This window comes from Orbicella franksi, chromosome 3 (genome assembly GCF_964199315.1).
Source record: "Orbicella franksi chromosome 3, jaOrbFran1.1, whole genome shotgun sequence".
NCBI lineage: Eukaryota > Metazoa > Cnidaria > Anthozoa > Scleractinia > Merulinidae > Orbicella > Orbicella franksi.
This window is the reverse complement of record NC_138147.1, coordinates 32955755-32981484: the sequence shown is the minus strand read 5'-3', so window position 1 is coordinate 32981484 and position 25730 is coordinate 32955755. Positions and strand designations below refer to the sequence as shown.

The following is a 25730-nucleotide window of genomic DNA, read 5'->3' as shown; positions in this document are numbered from 1 at the left end:
GATTGCAATTGTGTTAAACTGTGTTTTATTTTCTGTCCTTAGCAACATGCGCGGACATCGAGTGTGCTAACTACGCAAAGTGTGTCACTGTTAACAGGCAACCCACATGTCAATGCCCCAAGGAAAGCGATTGTACCTCTAAAACGCTAGCTTCCGTCTGTGGGTCGGATGGCGAGGTGTACGACAATGAGTGTTACATGCAGGTAACCTCGTGTGAAGCGGGACAGTTGATCACCAAGAAGAATGACGGAATCTGTGGTATGTTGAATGATCAACTTCACGTATCAAACCAAAACTAAACGAATCACACAATGCCAGTCACAACGAGCGCAAGCATTGAAAGTTTGCCGTATAATTGAATTTACTTTCGGGTAAGTAATTCCTTATACAAGGATAAAATTAGACGCAGGCTTAGTGGCTCAGTGTTCTCGGGCTTTGCAAGCGTCCACATTCACGAGATGTCCTTGAGATGTCCTTGTTCAATGCATGACTGAGATGAACGTTTGGAAAGAGTCTAATGTGATATCTAACTGATCTGGTGCCCTTTTATCACAGGCTTTGTAGTTTTTCATTGCCAGGCAGACTTAGTTGGATCATTTACCCAACGTTAAATCTTCATTTTTCACTTGCTAGCAGCAAACTCTATTTGTTAATTGTTGCTTTGTTTTAAATTAGTCTTTATCCTAAACCAAGTGTTTTGTTTTTCCTTTTTTCTTATTTCATGACATTGATGGATTTCACTTTTCTTGGTTCAGCTCAAGGTAAGCTAAGACAAGTTTTAAAAGTTGTTACGTCCTTATGAATTTCAGGATTCTAATAAAAAAAAAAAACAGGAAGAATAGCGCGACATCCTTTGGTTTTCTCGTCAAAGGCCTAGAATCACCCGATGACATCTACATTGGTCGATAGTCAAATCATTATTATGGTCAAATTATTATTATGGTCAAATTATTTCCAGTCCGGTATCTTTATCCAGTGAGGTTAATTCTGCGTACGAGCCAAGTGGTCCATCAGGCCGGCGCCTATCTCCGGCCTGTTTCTGTGTCCAATCAGCAACCTGGAACGTGGATAACTACCAGCTATAAAGAGTTCTTACAGGAAATCATCCACAGCGAGAAGTTCTGGTTATATTTCTGCATGAGGCAATATCTATATTGGAAACTCGAGCCCACGTGCGACAAAAACTTGTTAAAAATAGCTAGTTGAAGTCAGTCTTTCTCAGTTGGAACCAGAATCACAAAGTTACTGTTGGGTAACCAGACAGTGTTGTCATGGAGACGACGTTATTGGATAAAACAAACACAGTAACAATATGTTAGATTGCTTTCGTCATCACTGCTACCATGATGACGATTGATCTTCTTTTACACTCGTTTTGTAAGATAACAACTGTTAGGCCGGGGTACTATTCTTACCGGAACTAACGTTAGCACGATGATGTCACGTGAAAAATTCGATTACCTCGTTTATATTAATGGCGCTCGATGTGCATCACCTATGCACTGCCCGTGTTATTGAGCTGAAAGTTCAGTCAGTCAAGTAATATTGGAAATCCTGGCTCTTCCTTTGCGAAAAATCCGTCCGACTTTCTTTCCTTTTCTTAACGAAATAAGCCTTCTGTGTTATGTTAACACAAATTTGCATGTTCTTCAACGGTCTTTATTCGCAGTTCATATTTGAACACTGTTTTTCTGCTAAGTTCTGCTAAGCCATGCTCTTATATCCAAATTACAATTCTTCAACTCTGTTTTATCGAACTACTTGTTTTTCCTTTCCACACAGAAGATCCGTGCTCAACCAAGCAATGTCCTTTCTACTCTGAATGCACTTTAGACGAGAACGGAGAAGCGCAGTGCGCATGCGTACAGCGATGTTCTCTCGTCTTTGATCCTGTGTGTGCCAGCGATGGTGAAACATACCCCAATGAATGCGTGTTTAAAATAACAGCGTGCGCTCTGAATGGGAACTTGACTCTTTTGCATCCAGGCCAATGCAGTGAGTTTCCTTGTCTTTTGTCCTCCACTTCTTTCTTTTATTTCTCTTTCAATTTATTTCTATTGCACAGATTGATGTGACATTCTGAACACCAAAACTTTGTGGCGTTTTCTACTATCTTTTATTTGCTGTTCTGTTTCTATGTTTCGATTTTCCTTTAAAGTTATTAACGTATTCATCCCATTAGTCCAGTTCTCCACTCCCTCTGTCACGAGCGTAGTGTTGCGTGACAGAGACAGGCCAGAGCTGGACTACCATCCCATCTGCTACCTTTAGAAAACTCGTTTTAACATTGCCACCTAAAACTGCGAATGTCATCGTCCACTGCACTCTGCTTGGTTGTTTTGGATGTTTGTTTCTGTTTTATTTCCTTCCTCTAACTTCCACATTAGTGTTGTTCTCCTGTGATTTAAGGCCCCTTTCTAAGAAACAAGGTTCAGTTTCCATTCCTTTATACTGTAAAAATGCAACCCTTAGTCAACTTCTGGTGTATATCAACCTATCAACTATTCTTCTTATTTTCCATTATTTGTTATGGTACTAGTGAGAAGACTTTATTTGAGCATCAGGCAATTACCTTCGGTGGTCTCCTCCTTCTCACAATTCGTATTCTTTGTTTTGACGTATAGTTTGAAAACAGGTTAGCTCTTGATCACTGAACCTCGCACGTGATTAACACGTGCCTGGTTTGTGAGGACGATTTGCTGTTTACGATTCTCCACGTGCTTTAATCATTTCCCTTTTCCCGTTTCACTTTTTCTCTTGGTATTCACACTTCTTCAGCTCCTTGTTCCACGGTAACTTGTCAGCGTTATGCTGAGTGTGTGTCTACTGATAACGCTACCGGAGTGTGTGTCTGTCCTCGTGAGTGTCCATACCAGCGCAGCCCTGTTTGCGGCAGTGATGGAAAGACTTATATCAATGACTGTCATCTTAGAGTTGCTTCATGTAGGCGTAAAGCAAACGTGTCTGTTCGCTACGCTGGAGAATGCAGTAAGTGGAGGCTTTTCACATTAATCAATTTATTAATTTATCAATTGATTTCTCTTCCAGAGATCGAGACATCTAAACCTTTAGCCATCTGTTCTTAATCTTTCAATTCTTCTGATTTTAAATAGCTTCGCATGAGAGCAAATCACTACGCTCCACTGTTAGTTGTTGAAACTTGTTTCGCTTGTAGTAATTGCTTATTTGTTTGTGTACAAATCTTCCAATTCTTTTACTTTTAATTTTTGTCGTATGATAGCAAGTTACAACCCGCCTCTCTCAGTTGTTGAGATTTGGCCAACAAAGAAACTCGGTGTACTTGTAATAATTGTTTATTTGTTTGCCAACAAATCTGGTTCTGTTTACTTCTGTTTCCATTTTCCCTGCAAATAGGGTATTAAATCCATCTTTCTCTGTGACCATCGATGCTTCATTCAAATCTTTCTCGTCTGTTCTCTCTACTTCCTAAAATCTTTTTGTGACGTCGCAGATCCTTGCCACTCCAAGAGGTGTCCACCTTACGCTCAGTGTGTGCCTCAGTCAAGGACCTTCGCGGTGTGTGTGTGTCCGAGCAAATGCCCACTGGTGTATGACCCAACATGCGGCACAGATCGCAAAAGCTACTTCAATCTGTGTGCTCTTCAGCTGGCAGCCTGTCAATCAAACTCGACAGTGACAGCTGCTTATAAGGGAACGTGTGGTATGAAGATTGACAGTTTCATCTTTTTTTCTTAGTTTGCCGATGCTAATAAAGGAACTTTTCTATCGGTTTTCTTGCTTTTAGAATAAGGCTCACATACATAATTGGCTGCTTTCCCACTGTACCAATTTCTTGTTTTTCTATTCTTCGTCTCTTTCCACTGTCTTTCTTCCTTCCAGACAGTCCCACAACACCTTGCGCTCGCAAGGGTTGTCCTCCACACGCCAGGTGTGTTGTATCTAATGGTTCAGCCAAGTGCGTGTGCGCTAAATCCTGCTCGCCATCCATTAACTTCGTTTGTGGGAGTAATGGTAAAACTTACAGTAGCACTTGTGAATTGGAAAAGGACGCTTGTGATAGTAATGTGGTTATTACAGTCGCGCGCAAAGGATTTTGCAAAAGTAAGTGAAAATGGCACTCACTTAATGCGGTCAGTGAATCGTGCTTTTTCTTAAGAGAAGTCATTCATCACTGATATCACCCATTACCCATAGGAAACTTATAGAAAATGAATAAAGGTAAACTTTTCCCTGTGTCTGCCAAAAGGCAAATCCCTGTCCCCCACGGACATTTCTGGATCTTTCTTTTCTTTTCTCGTTTTTTTGTATTTGAATTTCGCACCTTATTTACATAACTTACATTACTTATTAATTGAAAAAAAATTACATGCACTTGAAACTTGGAGATCAGACCTAAGTTGTAAGTTGTTCAGTGTTTGATAAGCTTTGCTCTCCTGTCATCTTTCTCTATGATATACTGGCCACTTTCTGGAGACAAGTTCTCCTTAAGTTCGGAATTTTAGCTAATAATGCAATACTAACGTACTAACCATCTTTAATATTGTTTAACTTTCTTTCAAGCTCCATGTTACGAAGGAAAATGTAAATATGGTGGATTCTGCGAGCGTATTACCAACACAACAGCTCGCTGTAGATGCAGGTTGTGTCACTTTAGATACAAACCTGTTTGTGGTAGTGATAAAAGGTCTTACCTAAACCAATGTTTGCTTAGACGTCATGCCTGTCTTACCCAGTCTCCTATTTCTGTGGTGCGACACGGACGATGTTGTAAGTCGATTCATGTGCCGTGCTTTTTTTTCTTAATCAGCGCCATTATAATCAACTTGAATGCTCTTTAATATATTAACTGCAAATATTGAATCAGTGGCACTACTTGTCCTACATTCAATGGTGTCATGTTCTTATTTTGTGAACCTCCTTGTCCAATAATTTTATCGTTTTACTATTTATCTTTGAACAACATGAAAGTTTTGTTTCTACATCTTATTATCCTGTTTTGTTTTCTCCTCAAAATGAGAAACAAATTTCATCTCAAACCTTTCCTTCTTCATCCAGTGTTCGTTATATAATGTGTCTACAATTGCTCACTCTTGCCAGCATGCACTCGCACTACCTGTCAGTATGGCGCCAAATGTGTGCTCCAGGAGGATGGGTCCGAGTCGTGCCAGTGCCCTCTCAGCTGCCCTTTATCTTATGAACCCGTATGTGCTAACAACAAGAAAACATACGTTAACCGCTGTGCTCTTGATCTGGACACGTGTCTGACTAATGGATCAGTTGTACTCGCACATGAAGGAAAATGTTGTAAGGAAACTAAATCTTCTTCTGTCTTATTACTCTTTTTTTTTAATTTATTGGTCCCCTTGTGTCTTAATATTGGTGCGTTTGGGTTATATAAGTCACTGTGTTGTCTTTGACCGAAAGAGCCAAAACTAATGCATCAAATGCCAGACAATTAACAACGAAGTAGCGCCTTAAAATGAAAATTAACTGGTTCTAAAATACTAAGGGATGTTGTATGTTTTCAATTTTCTCTTTCAAGGAATATTGGTCAACTATACAACTTTACAACTATATAACTAACTGCATTTGTCTCAATTTCGGGAAAAAATTCCATCCTTGACATCCTAGTCTATTCAAGAGAAATCTTTCTTTATTCTCCAACTCTCAAACATATAATTTCCCTCCACATTTCTTCATTCGTATTACACGTCTTTACACGATACTCCACTGCCTTTTACCATCTCTACTTCTTTTAGTCCTGGGCTGCGTTGAAACTAAATGCCATTTCTATTCCTCGTGTGTGGAGCGACCGAACGGACAGGCGGAGTGTTTGTGCAATGAGAAATGCACTCTTAAGTTCGAGCCAGTTTGTGGCAGCAACGGCAAAACGTATATCAACGAATGCCTCATGCGTGCTGATGCCTGCAAACAACGAAAGAGCTTCGTGGTGTTGCAGAAAGGAGCATGTAGTAAGTCATGTTTGTCTTGTCTTTTTGTGTGACTTTTTTCCCCTTTTGCTGTGCCTGTACGGCCATGCGCTCATTTGGACATTTTGGTTTTCACATTGGCGTGAACAAACTTGTCTCCCTGTTTTAGGGTGGTCAGAAGTGACTAAACAGAGTTATATCGACTGTTATCACGCCAATCACTATTCATTATGCTCCCTCTTTCTTTAATCTCTTTCTTTAATTTTTGAACGTCGGTGAGAGAATTTGCGCTCACAACATCTTGTTTCTCTTCTGTCTTTGTAACTTGTCTTTTTGAGGGTTGAGGTGTTTGGTAAACTCTGCACTATATTGGTAATCCTGGAGTTGTTTGTATATCTTGTCATGCACGTTTTTGAAAATATTCATCCCATCAAAACATTTTATCTTCAGCCTTGTTGTTCAATTCAACATTCTCTTTTGATTTGTTCTTTTCGGCAAACCCTGTGGCTTTTTTATTACTTGCCGCTTTTTCTTTGACAAATAGATTTCGTGTTCTCCTCGTTTTTAGCCAACGATTAAACTTGCTGTCTTCGTGAAAGAGAGAATAGTCTAGCTTGACACGAGGACGTAAGGGAATAGAAGAGTTCATCTTCTTTCTTTTCTTGTCATCTTCTCTTTCTTTCTCAGCTCCTTGCGCCCTTCTCAAGTGTGATTTCTATGCTAAGTGCGAGGTGCAGCTGGATGGGTCTCTTGAGTGTGTCTGTCCGAAACAGTGTCCACTGTCCTTTGATCCTGTGTGTGGTAGTGACGTTAAGTCGTATCCCAACGAGTGCACTCTTCAAGTGGAGTCCTGCAGAACCAAAACTCGCATCACTGTAACTAAACGAGGACAGTGTGGTGCGTATTCCCTCAACATTCGAGAACGGGCTTTTATTCATCCGGGAACAAATTCTTTCTCATCTGGGACCAGACTTTTTATATCTAGGAACAAGCTCTCGCTTACTCGGGAACGAGTTCGTGCCCATCCGGGAACAATCTCTTGTCCATCCGGGAACGATCTCTTGCCCATCCGGGAAAGAGCTCTTGCCCATATAAGGCCCTACACAACCCTGTCTTTCTTTTCTTGTTCTCTCAGGCAACTGTAAGATGTGACAGATTATGATGGTTGGGCCAGTAAAGAACTGCTTGTCTTCAAACGGCTTTCAAACGTTTTCCTTTCAAAAACAACAGTCATTAAGTACAGATTATAAATGCTGACTTTCTATGAAACCCTTGAAGTTGTTTCTTGAGTTTGTTAAGCTTTCGCCCACGTTTTCGTGAACGTAATTTACTCTGTTCACTTTCTTTGCTTCAATTCTGTCTGTATGTATGTATTTGTACAATCTCTGGTGCTCTCTTCAGTCTGTACTGGTGGAAACTGCCGTGCTAGCAGAACTGGAAGAACAATAAACAGCAGCCCAGTCACCGGGAAATCCAGTCTATGGTTCTCTGTAGAGAAGCCACTGAGACTCCGTAAGTTCTATATCTTTAATCGTGTTTGGAAGTTTTCTCTTGGATTTCTTCTTTCTTCCTGTCTCAGGTGTGAAGCAGTTTGCTCAATCAAGTCTATGGTGTTTTTACTCAAGTTGTAACTTCCTTCAAATGGATTAGTCTTCTTTTGTTCTTCTCGTTTTATAGCTCTATAGTTTATTGAGCTATGCAGGCTTTTCAATCTGCCGCCATGCTTAGTGGCTCTCTTGTATTACACGTACATCTAGCAACATCTTAGTCGTTTGCCGAACATCTTTTTCTTCTCTTTGTAGTTTGTTGCTTGAAACTTGATTTTCTGGAGTACTTTACACAGATTTGGTCTTCACGCATTTAATTAATAGTTACAGTATACAGATTCGTCGTTGCCTTTTTCAATTGTCATAGAGGAGAGGTTTCTTTGAAGCGGAGCATTTCTTTAAACGTCGTCGTAGTTTCTGTTTTGGTCAAGCGAGAACAGTTAGTTTTTTCAACCGAGTCCATTTTGATTCTGACCAGCACAATCAAAGTTCTAGTTATTGAATGAGCTTAAAAATTAGCCCCACGTATAGTGGAACTTCTTTAAAACGGACACACAAGAGGCAGAGACGAGGTTCCATTTTAACTTCCCAAATTCGGCCAAAAATCACGTGCCCTTCACTTATTAACCGCTTAGTTGTTATCGTTTGTTATTTCCTGTTAGACGTGTCTATCGGCTTCAAAGGTGATTCCTACATGCAGTACAAACCTTTGTCACAAGTGAAGAACACAGCGGATATTCAAATGGCCTTCCGACCTATCAGTCGATCTGGCGTTATCCTAAGTAACAAAGCCTCGGGGAGGAATCGCAACAATGATTTCATCTTTATCATCTTGAAACGCGGAAGAGTCATTTTCAGGTAGGTTATCACCTGGCAAGATATTCTACGCTACTGCAATGTTTTGTTTTGGCTAGTTATGTGAGATTCGGTATTTTTTTCATACCCAATCTCACCAAAGTTGATTTCTTTCAATTGACGCGTTAATTATTGTATTCACTTATCTCGCACCGTATCGCACCCTATCGCACCGTATCGTACCGTATCGTACCGCATCGTGTCGTATCGTATCTTATTATATGGAGAAGAGTGTTTTACTGGGAACTAAACCACTCGTAGATTCCATACGCCACTTCATCCGGGACCCGAGTGGCGTATTTTCCGTATGTCACCTTTGTGAGTGTCGTATCGTTCAATGACGTCACGATTCCCGCCTTTTGCTTTTGTTGAATTGGTTTCTCCATATAATAAAAAGAACATTAAACGTTGGCTCGAAGATATGAATTTTATGTTCTCGTGGCAAGAACAATATCTCACGAGTTCGCTTCGCTCACTCGTGAGATATTGTTCTTGCCACGAGAACATAAAATTCATATCTTCTCGCCACCGTGTGATATCCTCTATATATTGCACTGTGTTGTTTTTCATTTCCAAATGCACTTTTTTTGAAAAAATCATTCCATTCTACTTTTGACGGAGGAAATTTTTTCTCTCAAAATATGGCAAACACTCCCAGTTGGGCCGAAAAACATTTCCTTAGCTTCAAATCACTCAGTACGCTATACGTGTCTTTACATTTTCTTTTCAATTATATCGTTTCAGCTATGATCTGGGTAAAGGTCCAGCAAGTATTATAAGCGACCTACAGGTTGAGATGAATCAGTGGAATCAGCTCCAGGTGCACAGAGAAGGCATTAACGGCTACCTTGTGCTGAACGGGCAGCGCGTGACTGGCTCGTCCGCATCGGGCGCATCGCAGTTGAATTTAGATACTGATATGTACCTTGGAGGAGGAGTCCAAGGCGTTTCTGAAAAGTGAGGAAGGACAATTCTTATGCCCTATATTATTAATTCTCAATACTGCTTTATAGTGATTAATCCATGCCCGGAGATGGAGCGTTCAGATTGGAAACCCAAGCTGGTTTTAGATTTTCGTTCTATTTGAGCAAATCTTTTGAGCAAACCTGTTCTGCATTCCATCTTTGTTTTGATGCAGTCATCCCCAGGCCTCTTTTAGTTGTGGCTCGATCATCGCCCTGATTATATGTTAGATTTTTGTTCCAGCTCCCATGAACATTCCAACAATCTGGATTAACTAAATCCGAAACTGCATGGGTTAAAAGGAACGCTACCTTAATTAAAATTGTGGTTAAGGAACACTGGTCGCAATATGGTAAGTCTTTTTTTGGCGCAGAAATCTCAATTTCTTTATCAAGGTAGGCATATCCCGGGAAGGTTATAATAAACCAAAAACAAACAGGTTAGGGCGAACCTGACAAATTTAGCCTCTTTTAAGATGTACCATTAGTCGTTTGACATCATTCCCCTAACGGATTTATCCCTCCATAAACTCGCTTGCAATAATTTTCCAACCCCAAAATTTTGTTATCGATGTAGGTATGCAAACTTGCTGGGTACCAGAGCTGGTTTTTTCGGATCCATCAAGAATCTAATCATCAACGGCGTATACTATGACCTTGGGTATCCTGGCCAAGCCGTTGCGGAGTGGAAAGTAGTTCAGAACAGCAATTTCGATCCTTGTATGATGACTCCGTGTTTACATGGCGGGACATGCTCTGTGGATGGCGACAGGATCCAATGTGACTGCCCGAATGGATTCCTGGGTGATCGCTGTGAAATAAGAGGTGTGTGGTGTGGCATTAAATATTTTTTCGTATTTCCTTCAGGTGGTGCCGGTGATAATAATGACGATGACGATGACGATGATGATGAGGATGATGATAATATTTAATGAGGAAACCCAACTCGCCATGTCATTATTGTGAATTGAAGGATTATAGCCATTAGATCTTAATAAACCGATGGTTTCTTCACCTCTCTTTTAGCCAATGTGCCTTATTTCCAAGGCGGGGCAATTGGTGGTTCGTACATGGAGTTATCTCTGGAGCTGATGATTGCACAGAAAGATGAATTCGCTGCTATTTTTGACATACGTCCAGAACAAGCGTCTGGCCTCATAATGTACGCAGAATCTGCCAAGGATGATGATTTTATCTCGTTAGCCATGATTGGAGGATATGTGGAATTTAGGTAGGGAACGAAACAACCGCATAGCTGTGTTGTTCTTTTATCAACGTAGTTTGTCATCCTTTGATGGCTCCCTTCTCTTTGGAGCTGTAGTCTCGCCAGTGGCCTTAGGTTATCCCTCAGTGCCTTTCCTTTAAGTACTACGTAGTTAAATCCGTCTTCTCTTCTGGCCGCGGCTCTGAAAGTATCTCGGATCCATAGCGATCAATAATGATCGACGATTTTAATTTATTGTTTGCTTCTATCTACTGCATTACCTGCGCTTTGTGCAAAATGCTATTCACAACATGAACATTGGTGAAGTAGGGATAACACCCTGATAGAAAAACAACGTTCAACACGTCTCTAAACCTAACATTTTAATCTTGTTGGCATTTTTCTAAAAGATGATAGTTTGTCGACCTTTCCCTTATTCAAGGGAACATACTCTGAGAGTCTAGAACTTCAAGACGCAAATTTACCCTTCAGATTGATCAGAACCTGTGACTCCCCACGATTTCAATAAACGTCTTCTGAGAAGTAAATAAGTTATTTAATAAAAAAAAAAGTAAACGAAGAAGTCAATTATTAATTAATTAAGTAAGTAAGTAAGTAAGTAAGTAAGTAAGTAAGTAAGTAATTAAATTGTACTTTCAAGACGTGCTACCCAAAGTCTTTCAATTTACTTTAACAAAACGTTGATGTTCTGAACGTTAGTTTTGCGACATCGATGTGACGGTTAAGTAATCTTTACCAATTACAAGTGGATGTAATTTGATTGATAAAATTTGCTTTTTGTGCTTTTTGAAATGTAGATTCAATCTTGGACAAGGCGTCACAAAAATATCTACAGATTTCACTTTGCAACTTGAACAATGGCATCACGTCGAGATCATCCGTGAAGGATTACGAGGGACACTGATTGTGGACTTCAAGAACAGCTTCACGGCTGTGGCTTCGGGAAAGTGGGTAAATCTGGATTTAGGACAAAGCAAGGTGTACCTGGGTGGAGCGACAAATATTCTTGAAGACAGAATGTAAGTAATCAAGTGAAAGAACTAGACAGTTTTAAAAACCCTTTTCACGGTTAACTTTGTAATATTATCCAGCATGCATGTGAGGCAATTTCGGGCAATTTCGTAGTTTCCGCCCGAAATTGCCTCGCTTCCACGTCGGATTGCGTTGCAATGAAAGTGAAAAACGTTAACCGTGAAAAGGGCTATTTCGTATATTTTTGCGGCCTGTTTGCGCGATCAGATGTAAGTTGTTCATTGGTTGCAGTTTGAGGTTTTCTAAAGGTTAATTAAATATCGTTACTTGATAGATTTAAATTTTAAAAGCGATTTTCCATTTATCCATGTTTATTAGTACTTGGATTTGATTGTGATTAGTTTTTAATTTTGTACTCTTACCTTAGTTACTGAGGACCTCTCTGAAAACCATGCAATGTGACGTGAGCTTCCTCCGTAAAGATTATTTATTATTATTATTATTATTATTATTATTAGTCTATTAGTCTTGCAAGTTCGAAGCCTGTTGACGATTGCTGTTTTCCACAATCAAATCGACTAAGATGTATATAACCGTTTGTTTGCTTAATTTACCTTTTTGCCAACAGTAAAGATGTGCAGTAACTTGCTTCACCACTTTAATTCGACAAAACAATATTTTTCATGGAAAAGTTTCGAGGAAGTGGAGGGGTCGTTCCTTGTTAGATCAAGATACAAAAAACCATTCTCAGTCAAGCGTCGGAACCAAGTCGGACGAACCATCTGCATCCAGCAATCCATGGGTGTTATAATATAGTTTATCTTACCTTTTTCTTCGTTCGTGAGGATGAAAGAAACGGCAATAAAACGCGTCAATTTTCTTTGTTTAGCTTTCAGAGGACTAGAACGAGAAACAGCTTCAAAGGGTGCATCCGGGATGTCGAATCCGAATACGAAGACTTACGAGAGAGACCGCTGGACCTGACGTTCTCAGAGAAGGAGGATGTCACAAGAGTGTTCAAAAATGTGAAAAAATGTGGCTGCAAGGACTTGAAATGTCAAAATGGCGGTCAGTGCGTGTCGAGGCTGAATGATTTCCGCTGTGAATGTAAACTGGGTTTCACAGGACCACAGTGTGAGACTGAAAGTAAGTACTGAACTGTGCAAAAGGGAAGTTAAAGAGGGTTAAAAATTGGGCTGGAAATAGAAGCGCATAGGAACAAATAAAAACAATGTTCATATATACGTCCTGATATACCGCAAAATACCGATTTGTAAACCTTCTACTTTAATTTTACAACTTTGTGAAAGCCGATATATTTAAGTTTCCAGGTTCGCCACGAAATAATAAGATAAAATCGAAAAATAAAACCTTCAATGGAAGTATATAAATACACGTTAAGTGGTAAAAATGATTACGAATCAAAATAGCGATGGTTACAACATTTAGTCGAAGTCTAAAGTGAAAAAAATATAAAAGTAGTAGAGAAATCATCTAAAAGATTTAACAATAACTGAGATCCCTATGATTTTCATCCTGTTAGGTTGTGGCAACGATACTGTGGTTGACCTGGGATTTGCGCTGGATGGCTCCAATTCAATAGACGCTAATGAGTACCGCCTGACAAAGGACTTTGTCAAGGACATCATCAGGATGTTTTATGTCTCGCAGTCTGGGACCCATGTGGGTCTGCTCGAGTACGCTGCAAGGGCGAACATTAGAGTTGGATTTAATGATTTTTATGATACAGACGAACTTCTTGAGTACGTGGAAGACTTAAAACAGTCCAGTGGTGCAGCTACTAATATCGGAATAGGTCTGAAGAAGACACTCTCGTTGTTTTCCAAAAGATATGAAATGAGAGATGAGGTAAGGCTGATTCAGAGTACGAGTTGTTCAAAGCCCGATTAAGCTAACCCAGGATTGGCGAGAAGTTTGATTTCAGTTTTGTAACTTTTCGATGAGGTTTTCTGTTAACATTTTGTGTCCTTCTGTTCTGAGTCTGAATAATCACAAACTACACAAAACATAAGGAGTTAAATACATTTTTAGAAAAGAGATGAATACTTCGGTTAACTTTTAGACCTGGGTTAAAGTTAACCGGTTTTCGAACAACCCGGTCCTGTAGACTAAAATTAACGTGTTTAAATGAATGTGTCATGATAGATTAAATCATTTATTTCCTAATGTACAAAATTGTGTTTGATTCTAAGAGAACTTAAATAATGCTTAAACTAAAATAATGCTTTCCGCAGTTGGAAAACTTTTATCATTGGATGTAAATGGTAAATCCTACATCTTAACACTGCAACTTAAAGTTACAGACTAAATTACATGACTCGCAAATTGTTAAATTTTCTGAGCCCGCGATATTCCGCACCGCCGTTGCTAAGCGGCATTACCTCCATTTGTGTCCTGCCAGCTTTACGCGTGACACTTTTTGCACCGAGTACACGCAAGTGTCACGCCACTGGTTTCCTTTTATTCATAGGTGCCAAAAGTGTTCGTTTTCTTCACGGATGGGACAAACACGGACGGCGACGATTTGACTAGTTACACGCGGCAACTGGAGAAGAGAGGAATCAAGACGCTAGCCATTGGAGTAGGAAGTGATACAGATAAAGGTGAACTGACCACTATCGCCTCTGGCTCCGCAGACAATGTGTTCAGAATAGAGGAGTTTGAGGAATTGAAACTTGTTATACAGGAATTGATTACATCGCTGTGTCCAAGGTGACTTGCCGGAGCGTCACACGATACAAGGTGAGTTAGACCAGCTTGTGAGGGATTTTGGAAGACGTTGGGTATCAAGAGTGTCAGAGATCTTGACCGAAAACGGAAGACACGCGAAAATAACTCTGTCTTCTATTAACTTGGAGTTAAATTCAGCACTGTTGTCCTGGAGGGGAGGACGGTGGGTAGGAAGGGAGAGAGGGAGGGAGGGAGGGAGAGAGAGAGGGAGAGACGGAGGAAGGGAAAGTGGAGAGACTTGTTATAATAAATGGTTGTTTGTTAGAGGGGCTGACTATCGCATCTCGAGCTCGTCTTCCTAAAAGCAGTTTCTTTAGGACAAATAACTTTTTTAGACTGGTCCAGTGTTGTTACTTTTCTTTAGCAAGTGACAAAACTAGCATTGGCTGGTTTACATAACTTTGTTATTTCTTTCCCAGCCTGTTACACATAGTGACTTTATTTCGTAGGTTACTTCAGATGCTACGTTCATATGATAAATTGGTTGTGTTACTTGGAAATTGTGGCGTTATTTACACACATCTCTCTTTGAATCTGCAGATGAAACCGAAACCTAGCAGAATAGTCTCCAAGAAGCATGTGGAAAACCATTTATCGCTTTAACACGCTTAATTACAATTATATAAAGTAACAGAAGTAAGCTCTTTAAAGACTTTTGTTCTTGAAATTTTGAACCTAGCTCTTGGTGGCTAACAATCAATCGATCGTTAAACGTGCATGACTAAGTAATCGTTTGGCGAAGAGCAAACGTTAAAATGGTCTAGCCTTTTGTAATCAAAGTAATAACAGCAAGAAATAAATGAACATTAAATAGGAAACAGAAGCTATAGTGTATACATCAAGTGTTTGGTTTTTTACTGCTTTAATTTTGAACTCTTTTGTAAGCCTTGAAGATTTGACATAATAAAAAAAGTGCTAACCCATGATATCTCTACGTGGATCTTGCGTGTGTTGGAGTCTGTGGGCGCGCGTGCTTTCCATTGTGCCAAAAATTCCGGAAATTTTGGTAGAAAGTTAAATGGAAGGTCCGTTTTGGGTCGGTCCGACCGAAATTTGTCGTTCCATTTTGACAAATCAGTTCATAGCCCTAATTCTCTTCAGTAGATTTTCATTTATGTGAGGGATTGGGGAAACGAACAGAAAATGGTAAGAGTCATTCCTTTCAGTTGACCAGGTTTCACCGAAAATGACATTCCATTTTACTTGGTTAATTACACTGGTCTCTGGTCGGTCTGGCACAAAGGAAAACACCCTGTCAGTTTCTCGTCACCAGAGCCTCCTGTCTCTATAAACCGAATGGAGAGATCGACCGGTCGATATTTTCGGAAATGAAACCAGTGTCCAGTTAGTGAAAATCTTAGTCCAAGAAGTTAGCCTATATGTGTCTCCAGAGTCACCTTTTCCTTGTGCCGAGGCCCCGCCGGCTAAGAATGACAAGCGACTCTGGGGACGAGAATAGTGCCATGCTTTCTCGAACGCTTTCTCGTACGTTTTTCAAAATGGCGGGGAGCTTGGACACTAACATATGAAAATGTGCTGAAATAAACAGGGTTTTCGCGATGGAAACGAACATCTCGGCTCTCTGATGTTTAAATCTGGTAACCTGCAAGGAATGTAAGATGTAAGTATTGTTCATTGAAAATTTCATTCTTAAAAGTGCGTGCACAAGATAGTTGATATTTCTTATGTGTTATCAGTGACGAGAACTACAGAATTCGCGAATGATTCGGTGAAATCTGTGGCATGTTAGTTTCACCGCCCCTCGAAATGAACATCTAAGCAAAGAACATCTTTGATCAAAGATTGTGCATACACACACTGATAAATGATAAGTACTTTCATAGGCTCGGGTTCTAGCAACTTATTTATACTCAAACACTCTTTAGTCTTTTAGGATTCGTGTATCACAGTCCTTTCATAATTAGCCATCGGCTCAGTCATTCAGTCTGCGCATTACTGGCATTCACGGAATCTTTTCGCGACTTTCTTACTCAATGCAAGTCAGTCCTTCTAAAATCGTTTCATAAACTGTTATGGTTCGTTCTGTTAAGATCTGAGAATTCTTTAACCGAGTTATAGGATACCAGGCACTTAGTTCATGTGTTCTATGAATTCTGATAACTTGGCATGTTAATGTGTCGATCGTTGCATCCATAATGAAGTGTGTTGTCATTAGTCGTAAAGTCCATGCTGTGAACTTAACAGTTTCAAAATGGCAACACCCGTGGTTGCTGATACTTTTAACTATTGCCGATTGATACCACTTACAAAAGTTAAAAGACATTAGAAGTTAAAACTTCCAAGTCGAAGCTTTACGTACGAAGCCGCAGAATGTTAGTTGTTTTATGGTGAAAAAGATTTGATTGACAAGTCATGCTGCCTGAACACAAAACTGTTCCAAAGCGTGGGTTTGACGTGTATAGAAATACTTTCATTTGTTCAGTTTATGGTAAGTATAATGCACCAAAGCCGATAGAACTTCGTATCAGCAGTTAGGACTGTGCATATCTTTACCTTTGTATGTATTTCTTTTTGCAATTTGAGCTGTACGAAAGCAGGGTTATTTTTATCACTCTTAATGACGTTTACTAGTCGACGGTTTGCTCCAGTGAACAAAAGTTGAGCCGCATAAAATTAACATGAAAATTAGAAACTGCACTTCTTTGACTAACATCGTTGATCAGATTTGTCAGTTAGTCATTCTGATACCTTTATTTTGATTAATTAATAAAAGGTTTTTCTTGAGAATCGCAGCTCGAGTTAGCGCCAAACGCCTCCCGGATAGTTGTTTTTAAATTTTCTTCATTACAGCTGAGTCGCTTAATGAAAAAGACCTTGCCGCTCTGCTGACCGCGACAAAATATTGCTATTCACAAAACAGTTTTGTGAAAATATATCACACTTTAAGAAGGGATGGGAAGAGAACGAATGTTTGAATTTCATTTCGCACACTAAATGAGTCTAGATCATAAGACAAAATTCTTATATGAGGTAAAATGTTGCCATATTCAGCTCAGGAAAACTTCCTTGCACTATACATTGGACCTTGTGGGTTTTGTGCATTTTCACTTTGGCCTTTTCTCTCTCGCCCCCCCCCCCCCTTCCTTCTCACTGGACGATCGCATCTTGAAGGGTCATGCTTATCATTTCCACATTAATTTGACTCAAATTTGAAATTTTAGTCTTACAAAGAAGAAGCAGGATGATGACTACAAGTTGGGTAGCGGCCCTTGACGAAAAAGAACACAAAAACTGGGTGATGGTTGGATGTGCCCTGAACATAGCCAAAAATGGAATTGCACCACTAATCCAAGGGAAAATGGAGGCTTGGTACCAGTCCCTTATTTCCAGTCCGCCTCTGCAATCACTTTCTCCATGTACTTGTGCGGCTGGTTCTCCAAAGTGTGGCACTTGCGTCAAGTGGGAGATGGAACTGAAGCGTCATCACATGTCCAGGCGACCAAAGATTTGCTGGGATAACAGTGACAGAAATCAATGGGGTTCTCCAGCTGGGGCGTGGGAGATAGCAAAAATCTTTATGCCAACTCTTGGAACGCGAAAAACACATGTCATTGACGCGGAGACCACAGATATTGGTGGCCTGTTGAACCTGTTAGAGTGGTGTCCTTTTATCCACCCTCCAGTCAGTCGGACGGTTTTGACTTCGGCACGAGACCAGTGCAGGAATCACTGGGCGCATGCTCCAAAGCAACAACTTCAAGATGCAGATGTAAACACCATATTTGGTCACCTTAATAGCCTGCTAAACGACCCAGTCTTCAGCTCTGACAAAGACGCCCAGAAATCGTCCAAAGATTTACAAGACTTGTTTCATCACGGTGCGGTAAACGTCAGGGATTCTGAAGTCGAGGCTCTTCACCTACTTCGTCAGTCACTGGAAGCAGACTTGACCAAGTGCCGAGATGATTTAGATGACGTTCAAGGTAAAGTTGCTCTACTTGATGCGGAGACAAAGAGGGTAGGCGAGATCCACAGAGATGTACTTGCAGTAAAAGAGCAAGGTGACTTGAACAGAGAAGAGACTGTCAAGCTAAAGGAACATCTAAGAACAGAGGTGCACACTGCAAGGAAAGAGGTGGCAAAGTGCCAGGAAGATTTATCCGACGTTGAAGACAAAGTTGCTCAGCTAGATGCAGGGATGAAGAAGATTCACGAATCCGCGAAAGAAGAAGGGAACTTGAGCAGAGAAAAGATTGCTACGCTAACACGACAACTGGATACCGAAGTAAAAGAAGTTGAAGCAGACCTCAATGAGAAAATATCCACAATCTTAAATACTGTTGAAGATTTCAATATTCTGCTCAGTGAGCGAGATGATCTGAAAGAAGTCTGTGGCCTTATCAGTGAAGATGTGGAATACTTGAAAAGTAAAGTGCGGAACGTTGATATGGAACTAGCTACTACAAAATCTCAAGTATCAAACTTAGAACTCAACCTCTCAAACGTGAATTATCAAGTACAAGGAGTGGCTAACGAAGTGGCTACAAACAAAACCACAATTTCAGGTTTACAGAAGGATGTCCTGGAAGTCAAGGAAGAAGTAGAAACGTTAAAAGCGACACCCATGCAGGGACTGAACGGCGCGGATGACAATGACGTACTGTTCACCACACCGAGCAGGCTGACTGCTTTCACTGGCCGCGATTCAGCCTTGGCATGGTTAGAAGAAAGTCTAACCCCACGTCATAGTGGTGAGAATTGTCCAGGGGCGTCCTGTTGTACTAAAACCATATGTGGGCTTGGAGGATGTGGCAAGACTTCTCTGGCGGTAGAATTCGCTTGGAAATGTAAGAATCGCTTCCCAGGTGGCGTGTTCTGGATCAACGGTGAAAGTGATGAAAACATCAATATATCAGTTGTAGAGAACCTTGTTCTTCTGAATATTAGCGCCACGACAAGTGAGAAAGTCGACGACACCCTGAATAGATTTTCAGCCTTTTTATCCAAGAAGAAACATCCATGGCTTCTTGTAGTGGATAATGCAGACGAACTGGAAGATAAAACATGTCCTACAGGCGTGAAGAAGATATGTAAAGGGCCTTGGCAACAAAATGGCAGCGTATCCAAGCATGGACACATACTGCTAACTACAAGGCAAACTGTGAAAGAGACGAAAACGTTCTTGAAACTCTCAACGGATGACTGCCTGGAGCTGCAATGTTTCAGTGAAGAAGAGGGCGCATCGTACCTAATGCAAAGGACCGGTGTTAGAGGAAAAGTCCTCGACCAGGAAGCGATTAATCTGGTGAATGAGCTGGGAGCTCTTCCATTAGCTCTTGAACAAGCAGCCGCCTATATATCTGCCCTTCCTATTCCATGCAGCTTTAAAGCGTACCTTGACAAGTACAGAGCTGTCAAACTAAGTCTTTTGCAGCAACAGCCAGCCACGGCATCAGGTATAGAGGCACACCATCGCCTATCGGTGCACACAACCTGGCTGATGAATTTTGAATTTGTTCGAAACAAATCGCCTGCTGCCGCCACCATGATGTATATTGCAGCCTTTTTAGAGTCTGACAATATTCCTATTGATGTCATCAACCCTGGCCTCCCTGAATTGGAACAAGTGGAATTGAGAGAGAGTGCATCTTCTGAAATTGACATTGCTGCCATCCTTAAAGTACTATCTTGTTATTCCCTTTTCTCAGTCGACCAAAAGAGTAAAGTATTTGGAGTTCATAAACTCGTTCAAGAAGTGGTCAGAGACAGACTTAATGCTTCAATGCGGACAGAGACATTGGTTGCGACGATACGGGTTCTTCATTTTGCATTCTTTAAAAGAACAAAGCCTAGTTCGAAGCTAAGAAAAAATAATTTGGGAAACCTGTCAGAAGCAAAGGAAGAAGACAGAAATGTTCTCATTACTCTTTTGTTAAATTTTCGCAAGTTAAAATCTCATATTGAGGAAGAAATTGTTTCATCAAAAGGAACTTTCGTCCATGTTCTTAACAAGGATCATACATTTGATCAGTTGTGCTCATTTGTGCCTGGCTTAATTCACGGCAATGTTTTCTTTCATAGACTAAACGCTGAATTCGTAGACTTTAAGCTGAAAATTTCAAAAATGCGTCCAGAAACTCAAGATGATCCAAATTGTCTTCTCGGGACGATGGTTGACGCAAGTATCAATAAACGAAATTGCCCGGACCCTGAGAGTTACGAAGAAGCTAAGAGCCTCGCCCAAGAAACTGTGAAGAAGCTGCGTGATCTGGAGAAGTCCGGTGCCAGTATACAAGAAGACATAAAGTACAGAGTTCTTGAGCACAGAGCTTCCTATTACGCTTTAGAAGGGCAATGGAAGAAAAATTACGAGGCGTTGTTGGAGCTTGAGAGTTTAAACTTAAGTGATGCTTACATTGTAGATTTACAGATTTGTATAGGAAGAGCGGAGAATTTTGTATCAGCTTGTAATTTCCAACCTGTTTTAAATCGTTATGAGAAGGCCCTCGCGCTTGCCAGGAAAATTTACCCCTCAGATCACCATGAACTGTTGCGAGTCCTTCAGTTTATCACCTCTCTACTTGACAACCAGGGAAAGGTACAACAAGCACGATCATATGCCGAAGAAATGTTAGAAATAAGCAAGAAGCAACCACGCCAGTCTGAGTTTTACATTAGAGGAATGAGTGAGGCTCTCAAGGTACTGAGCAACTTTGATAACCGGAGGTCGGAGCGTATGCTACTCGAAATCCTGGAAGAAAGGTGGCCTCATGTTTACAACAGGGTTACTAAAGGCAGCATGGAACCTAGTGAAGCACTGATTATTGACGATGGTAGCGATGATCACGCAGCTCACGTCTTAGAGGCTCTGCTGCTTTGCTGGTTTGGAACCAAACCAAACAAACCAGCCAAAGCCACTGATGAAGAGCGCAAGGATATGCTTTACTTGAATGTAGCCCAGATTTTATTGAATATTCGAAAAAAGTTCTATGGTGAGAACCATCCAGGACTAAGAACTACTTACATGAGATTGTCAGAAGTGCATTGGTTTTTAGGAAATGGAGAGGAAGCTGAAAGATGCAAAATACTGTCGAAACAGTGCGAGCCAAGAGCAACAACACAACCCTATCAAGGCATACCGCCTTGTGACAGCAATTTGTACACTACTAGAAGACTCAAAGACCTTGGAAACGAATTCTTTAACATGGAACAGTATGATTCTGCACTAAAGGTATACGAACGTGCTTTGTGCCTATTACCAAATGATTCCAAGCTACTTAGCAACAAAGCAGCAACTTGGTTGAAACTTTCTGACAAAAAGTCAGTGAATACGAAAGACAGGCAGAAGTCTCTTGAACGGGCTTTAGAGGCCTCTCAGGATGCAATAAAAGCGGATCCCTCTTGGATGAAGGGTTACTATTGGAAAGCTGTCTGTCTTGCTCACCTTGGCGAGCGAGGTCCGTCACTAGCTGCAGCCGCTGTTGCCCATCATCTGTTTCCGTTAAAGTGCGCCAAAATCCCAGCAGTTGAGGATCGCTTTGGAAGCTGCAATGCACAGATAGTTGCAACAGTGCAGGAACTTCTTCGCGCCAACGAAAGAAGAGATACTCGGAATCTAGTGATTGTCGTGAAAGAGGGAAGATACGAGTTATCAAATCCTTTGAAACTTCAGGACAATACAGTGATGGTTGGACTTGGGGAAACCCAGATTACCTGCTTACAAGGAATCCCACTGAAGGTTAATAAAACTGTCTACATGGAAAACATAACACTGTCGCCCTCAACTGAGGCAGTCTCAAAGCTGAAAGAGAAAGCTAAAGGATGTCTCAATCGTGGCCATGTGGACGAGGCACTATCTCTGTACAGTGAAGCACTGAATGCATGTCCAAATGATCCACAGATTCTCACAAGCAGAGCCTCAACCTACTTGAAGTGTGCAGAGAAAAAGAAAGCAATTCTGTCTGAGCGTATGTCATTGTTGGAGCTTGCATTGAATGATGCTGAAGTTGCAATCAAAGCTGACCCTGTCTGGTTGCTGGGCTACTACTTCAAGGCAGCAAGCTTGGCAGAGCTAGACAGAAAACGGCAAGCTCTAGCTACGGCTGCAATGTTTAAACACTTGAGCTCGGGTCGGGACGTCCCTGAAGTTATTCATCACTACGGCGATCTTCATATGCAAGTTGTTCAGAATTCAGTTGAGCTATGCAGTGTTCTTCAACAGGTTAAGAACCCTGGAGATGGAGTGAATCAAGTGGTTTTAGTGAAGGAAGGCCAGTACTTGCTGAAGAGAACTGTCGAAATTCCACAATCGATCATTGTGGCTGGTCAAGGTGAGGTAAAAATATCATGCAAGATTGGAGCACCTTTTCACTTTGCACAAGGAGGTCATGTAGAAAATGTCGAAACTTTTGAAAACTGTGACAGTCAGCAGGAGTCTCATGACCTCATTTCAAATGAAACTTCAGGACAGTCAGAAGTGATATATCTGGCCCCTCCCGCAGGCTACGAACACATCAATAGCGAGTGCAAGGTGAATTGATTAACTCTTTTACTTCCAGTGTAGTACGTCGTGTGTAAAGCGGTGGTTGGAGCTTGTATCAAATGACTTGGAAACTGTCGTCGGCTGCAATACACTGTTCGTTTGCTTCAACGGGACAGCAACCACACGCCCATGAGCTTTTTTACAAGAAACTCGCTTAGATTAGACGCGTGAACTCTTTTTAACTCGGTGAGTTTTCGTTGTCAAAACTCCTCAGTGATCAAATTTCTGTTTAATCTATTTTTTGTTGTGTGGAAATGAAGAAACTTGAACGTGAACGTGGGGCTACATATGAGTCATAGGTCATGTTAACAAGATAATCAAAATCAATCATTAATAACAGCCGAGAAACAGGAACTACTCAAGCTACTGCTATTGCTGTTGATATTCGCACTCAAGCAGCTCAAAAAGAGAAGCGAGTGTTTAATTGGAAATTATCGTTATTATTATTATCATTAAACAAGATTTGCTAGGAGTAACCAAGACTACAAATCATCTTGTCTTGTCTCAGAACGTTCTCTTATTAATAATTTTTCAAAAGTCGCATAGCTTTCCGCCTCTTTAAAATAAAACTTGAGCCACTGATACAGTCACCATCGTGACATCAACATTTTCGAGAATACCATAGAGATTAAGCGCACTTTGATTGGCAAAACGTCTTTTAACAATTAAAGCAGAAAACAGTGAAAACATCTAAGTGTCTGAAGTTGGTCTTTTTTCGTGACTCTGGACATTAACCTCTTACTAACCGAGTGCGAGGGCCGTGCTGAGGAATATTGGCCCGAAGTCGTGGCAGTACGGACCGAGCGCAGCGAAGTCTGTACAATAACGACCTAGGGCCAATATTCCCCAGTACGGCTCGAGCAAGCTAAGTTAGTAAAGTAGTTTATTATATGGCACTCGAGCCTTAAAGTTCACTGGCTTTTGAAAACTAAAAATTAGCGGCTTATGACTGTTTCTATGGAAACGGTCCGTATGGCAAAATCCCGATCAAGGAAGAACCAATCAGAACGCTCGGATTTACCTCAAGACTACCTTGCCATATAAAATAATTTTATATAAATATGTTTCCTGGTTCAAGTTCTTAGGGTGACTCAGATTGGGCGGTTTCCGCGTTACGTCATGATGTAACATTTCTTCTCGAATTCAGAGGAACCTCCCCTAAGCGAAATCTCCCGTTTCTTTTAGTCACGTTGTCAGCGAACGTTTATCCGAATAAGAATAATTTGGTATTCTTATTTGAGGTGATCGTTAAGAGAGGGCAGATAACATTGACCTGTCCCCTGCCGCGCTTTCGCCTGCAGTCCGAGGGTTTCATTCATCGGAAATCCATGCACAAATTCACGAGTCCCCAAAATCGATTTAGTAAAGCTGCAATATTAGTATTGTGAATAGGTGTTGCTATGAACTAATAGCGCGTGAATCAAGCGTGTGATTCTCCCAGATAGACGAATGCAATGAAGATCGATCGGGGCATCAAAGATCGAACTTTGATTTGGCTTGGGATTAAAAGCAACTTTTGAAAAATTCCGAAAATATAAGCCCCGGGGCTTATATTTTTGAAAGGCTCTTTTTGAGGGGCCTATTTTTGGAAGGGCCTATATTCGGAGGGGCTTTTATGCGGAGGGAAATTTGCGTTACAAAATCTGCTATAGGCTTATACTTGGAGGGAAATTTGTGTTTCAAAATCGATAGGGCTAGCTTATAGTTGAAAAGAAATTTATGTCAGTAATTTTCACGACGTTTTTACTGAAACTCGCTGTGAGGACTTAGAGCTTTCTAAGACTCAGCCATGCAAACTTAAAACAACACCGCAAATTACTTAATTCGGTTCAGGGTGGCGGAATAGAACTTCCTTGCAAGTACTTTCTCTGTTGACGGAAGAAATCCAAGCCACTAAAAAAAGTGAATAGTGAACTATGCAAACAGCGGCAATAAACTGTCACACTTTTTCACCTCGATCATTTGGCACACGTGACAGCTCTTTGGCAAATAAAAAAATTATGTTACTGTACCCCTTTTGCTTTGTTCTATTTTGTATTTGAGGACAATTTGCAAGTTTAAGCCCCCGGGGGCTTAAATTCGAAGGGACGATTTAACGGAAGGTTTTTGTGTTACGAGTTTGGGGGTTTATGTTTGGAGGGGCTCATACATGGAGGGGCTTATTTATGGTACTTATCTTATCCCTGACTCGTCCAATTTTGTAAATGTCAGAAATGGCTTCAAATGGCAGTCACGGGTCGAAAGAAACGATTACATTTGTGTCACTTGCAGACCCGCAATGCAACAAATTGCCCATCTATTACCACTGTCTTCTTCCCTTCCTAATTCCTTCAAATTTGCATCAGACCTTTTTGGACATCGTCCAGATGTAACACCGCACACAATTAACATTCTGGAAATAAGAGTCTTTCAAAAGTACACATTTCAATAAATTTTGCGACAAAGTTTGCAAATAATCAAAAATGGAGGTTCACTGCTGTTTGAGATTGGCTTTACGTGAAGTTGATTTATTCAAGTTTGAACAAAATCCCTGACGATAAACTGTGCTCTGTTCGTGGTTAACAATCAACATCAACTTTGTTTAGAACACTTTTGTAAGGCTTGAGAATGTTGATATAACAAAACAGTGCCAACAGACATCTTGTGTGAATTTGTGTTCGTAGAATCGTTTTCTTTTTTTTTTTGCTTGCTAATTAATCAGCCAAAGACCGGCCCTTCTCTATTGGTGGGTTTTAATTACTTTAAACAAGAGACCATGATCTCGATCATGGTCGTTTGCATTTATTCAGTTATTTTCCAGTTAGATACTGCCTTCTTAAAGAAAACTTTTTACGTGTGACAAGCGGTACTTATCTCTAGCCTCATGTTCATTATACAGACACAGCAATAACGGGTGCAAGGCGAACTAATTAACTCTTTTACTTCCTATCTTGTAAGTGCAAATAAATATATGAAAGATCGTATATTTGAACTGCGGAGAAAAATATGAAGACATCCAAAGAT

The 25730-nt window shown here is 40.7% G+C and overlaps 4 protein-coding genes across 7 annotated transcripts in view; all 4 read left to right on the top strand.

Moving 5' to 3' along the window:
* The window catches only part of LOC145482161 (uncharacterized), a 112195-nt gene extending 111566 nt beyond the window's left edge, over positions 1-629 (top strand). For all 4 annotated transcript variants that reach the window (XM_081460768.1, XM_081460770.1, XM_081460769.1 and 1 more), the window contains exon 111: positions 43-629. In XM_081460768.1, coding sequence (XP_081316894.1) covers positions 43-299 — 257 coding nt within the window. In that variant the 3' untranslated portion in view covers positions 300-629. The remainder of the gene's footprint in view (positions 1-42) is intronic.
* A 101-nt stretch (positions 630-730) lies between these two features.
* LOC145482538 (agrin-like) lies at positions 731-7776 on the top strand. The gene is made up of 11 exons (XM_081461133.1): positions 731-761; positions 1783-1995; positions 2779-2988; positions 3473-3682; positions 3862-4083; positions 4543-4653; positions 5080-5286; positions 5742-5954; positions 6600-6809; positions 7314-7424; positions 7715-7776. Exons 1-11 carry the CDS (start codon positions 731-733, stop codon positions 7774-7776), a joined length of 1800 nt encoding a protein of 599 aa, XP_081317259.1.
* Positions 7583-15151, top strand: LOC145482167 (pikachurin-like). The gene is made up of 9 exons (XM_081460779.1): positions 7583-8317; positions 9059-9271; positions 9854-10101; positions 10303-10507; positions 11299-11520; positions 12363-12619; positions 13017-13342; positions 13965-14236; positions 14765-15151. The coding sequence occupies exons 1-8, from the start codon at positions 7962-7964 to the stop codon at positions 14208-14210; spliced, it is 2073 nt and encodes a 690-aa protein (XP_081316905.1). The 5' UTR covers positions 7583-7961; the 3' UTR covers positions 14211-14236; positions 14765-15151.
* A 141-nt stretch (positions 15152-15292) lies between these two features.
* Positions 15293-23262, top strand: LOC145482163 (uncharacterized). Its single transcript, XM_081460771.1, has 2 exons — positions 15293-15845; positions 17407-23262. The coding sequence occupies exon 2, from the start codon at positions 17427-17429 to the stop codon at positions 22722-22724; it is 5298 nt and encodes a 1765-aa protein (XP_081316897.1). The 5' UTR covers positions 15293-15845; positions 17407-17426; the 3' UTR covers positions 22725-23262.
* The last annotated feature ends 2468 nt before the right edge of the window (positions 23263-25730 follow it).

Excerpts from the sequence above, each read along its gene's own strand:
- LOC145482538 (XM_081461133.1), top strand. The coding sequence starts at position 731 with ATGGATTTCACTTTTCTTGGTTCAGCTCAAG. Across the intron at positions 4,084-4,542 it reads GCGCAAAGGATTTTGCAAAA|CTCCATGTTACGAAGGAAAA; the intron begins GTAAGTGAAAAT and ends CTTTCTTTCAAG. Across the intron at positions 6,810-7,313 it reads AACTAAACGAGGACAGTGTG|TCTGTACTGGTGGAAACTGC; the intron begins GTGCGTATTCCC and ends TGCTCTCTTCAG.
- LOC145482167 (XM_081460779.1), top strand. The coding sequence starts at position 7,962 with ATGAGCTTAAAAATTAGCCCCACGTATAGTGGAACTTCTTTAAAACGG. Across the intron at positions 10,508-11,298 it reads GGAGGATATGTGGAATTTAG|ATTCAATCTTGGACAAGGCG; the intron begins GTAGGGAACGAA and ends TTTGAAATGTAG. Across the intron at positions 13,343-13,964 it reads GATATGAAATGAGAGATGAG|GTGCCAAAAGTGTTCGTTTT; the intron begins GTAAGGCTGATT and ends TTTTATTCATAG.
- LOC145482163 (XM_081460771.1), top strand. The coding sequence starts at position 17,427 with ATGATGACTACAAGTTGGGTAGCGGCCCTTGACGAAAAAGAACACAAA.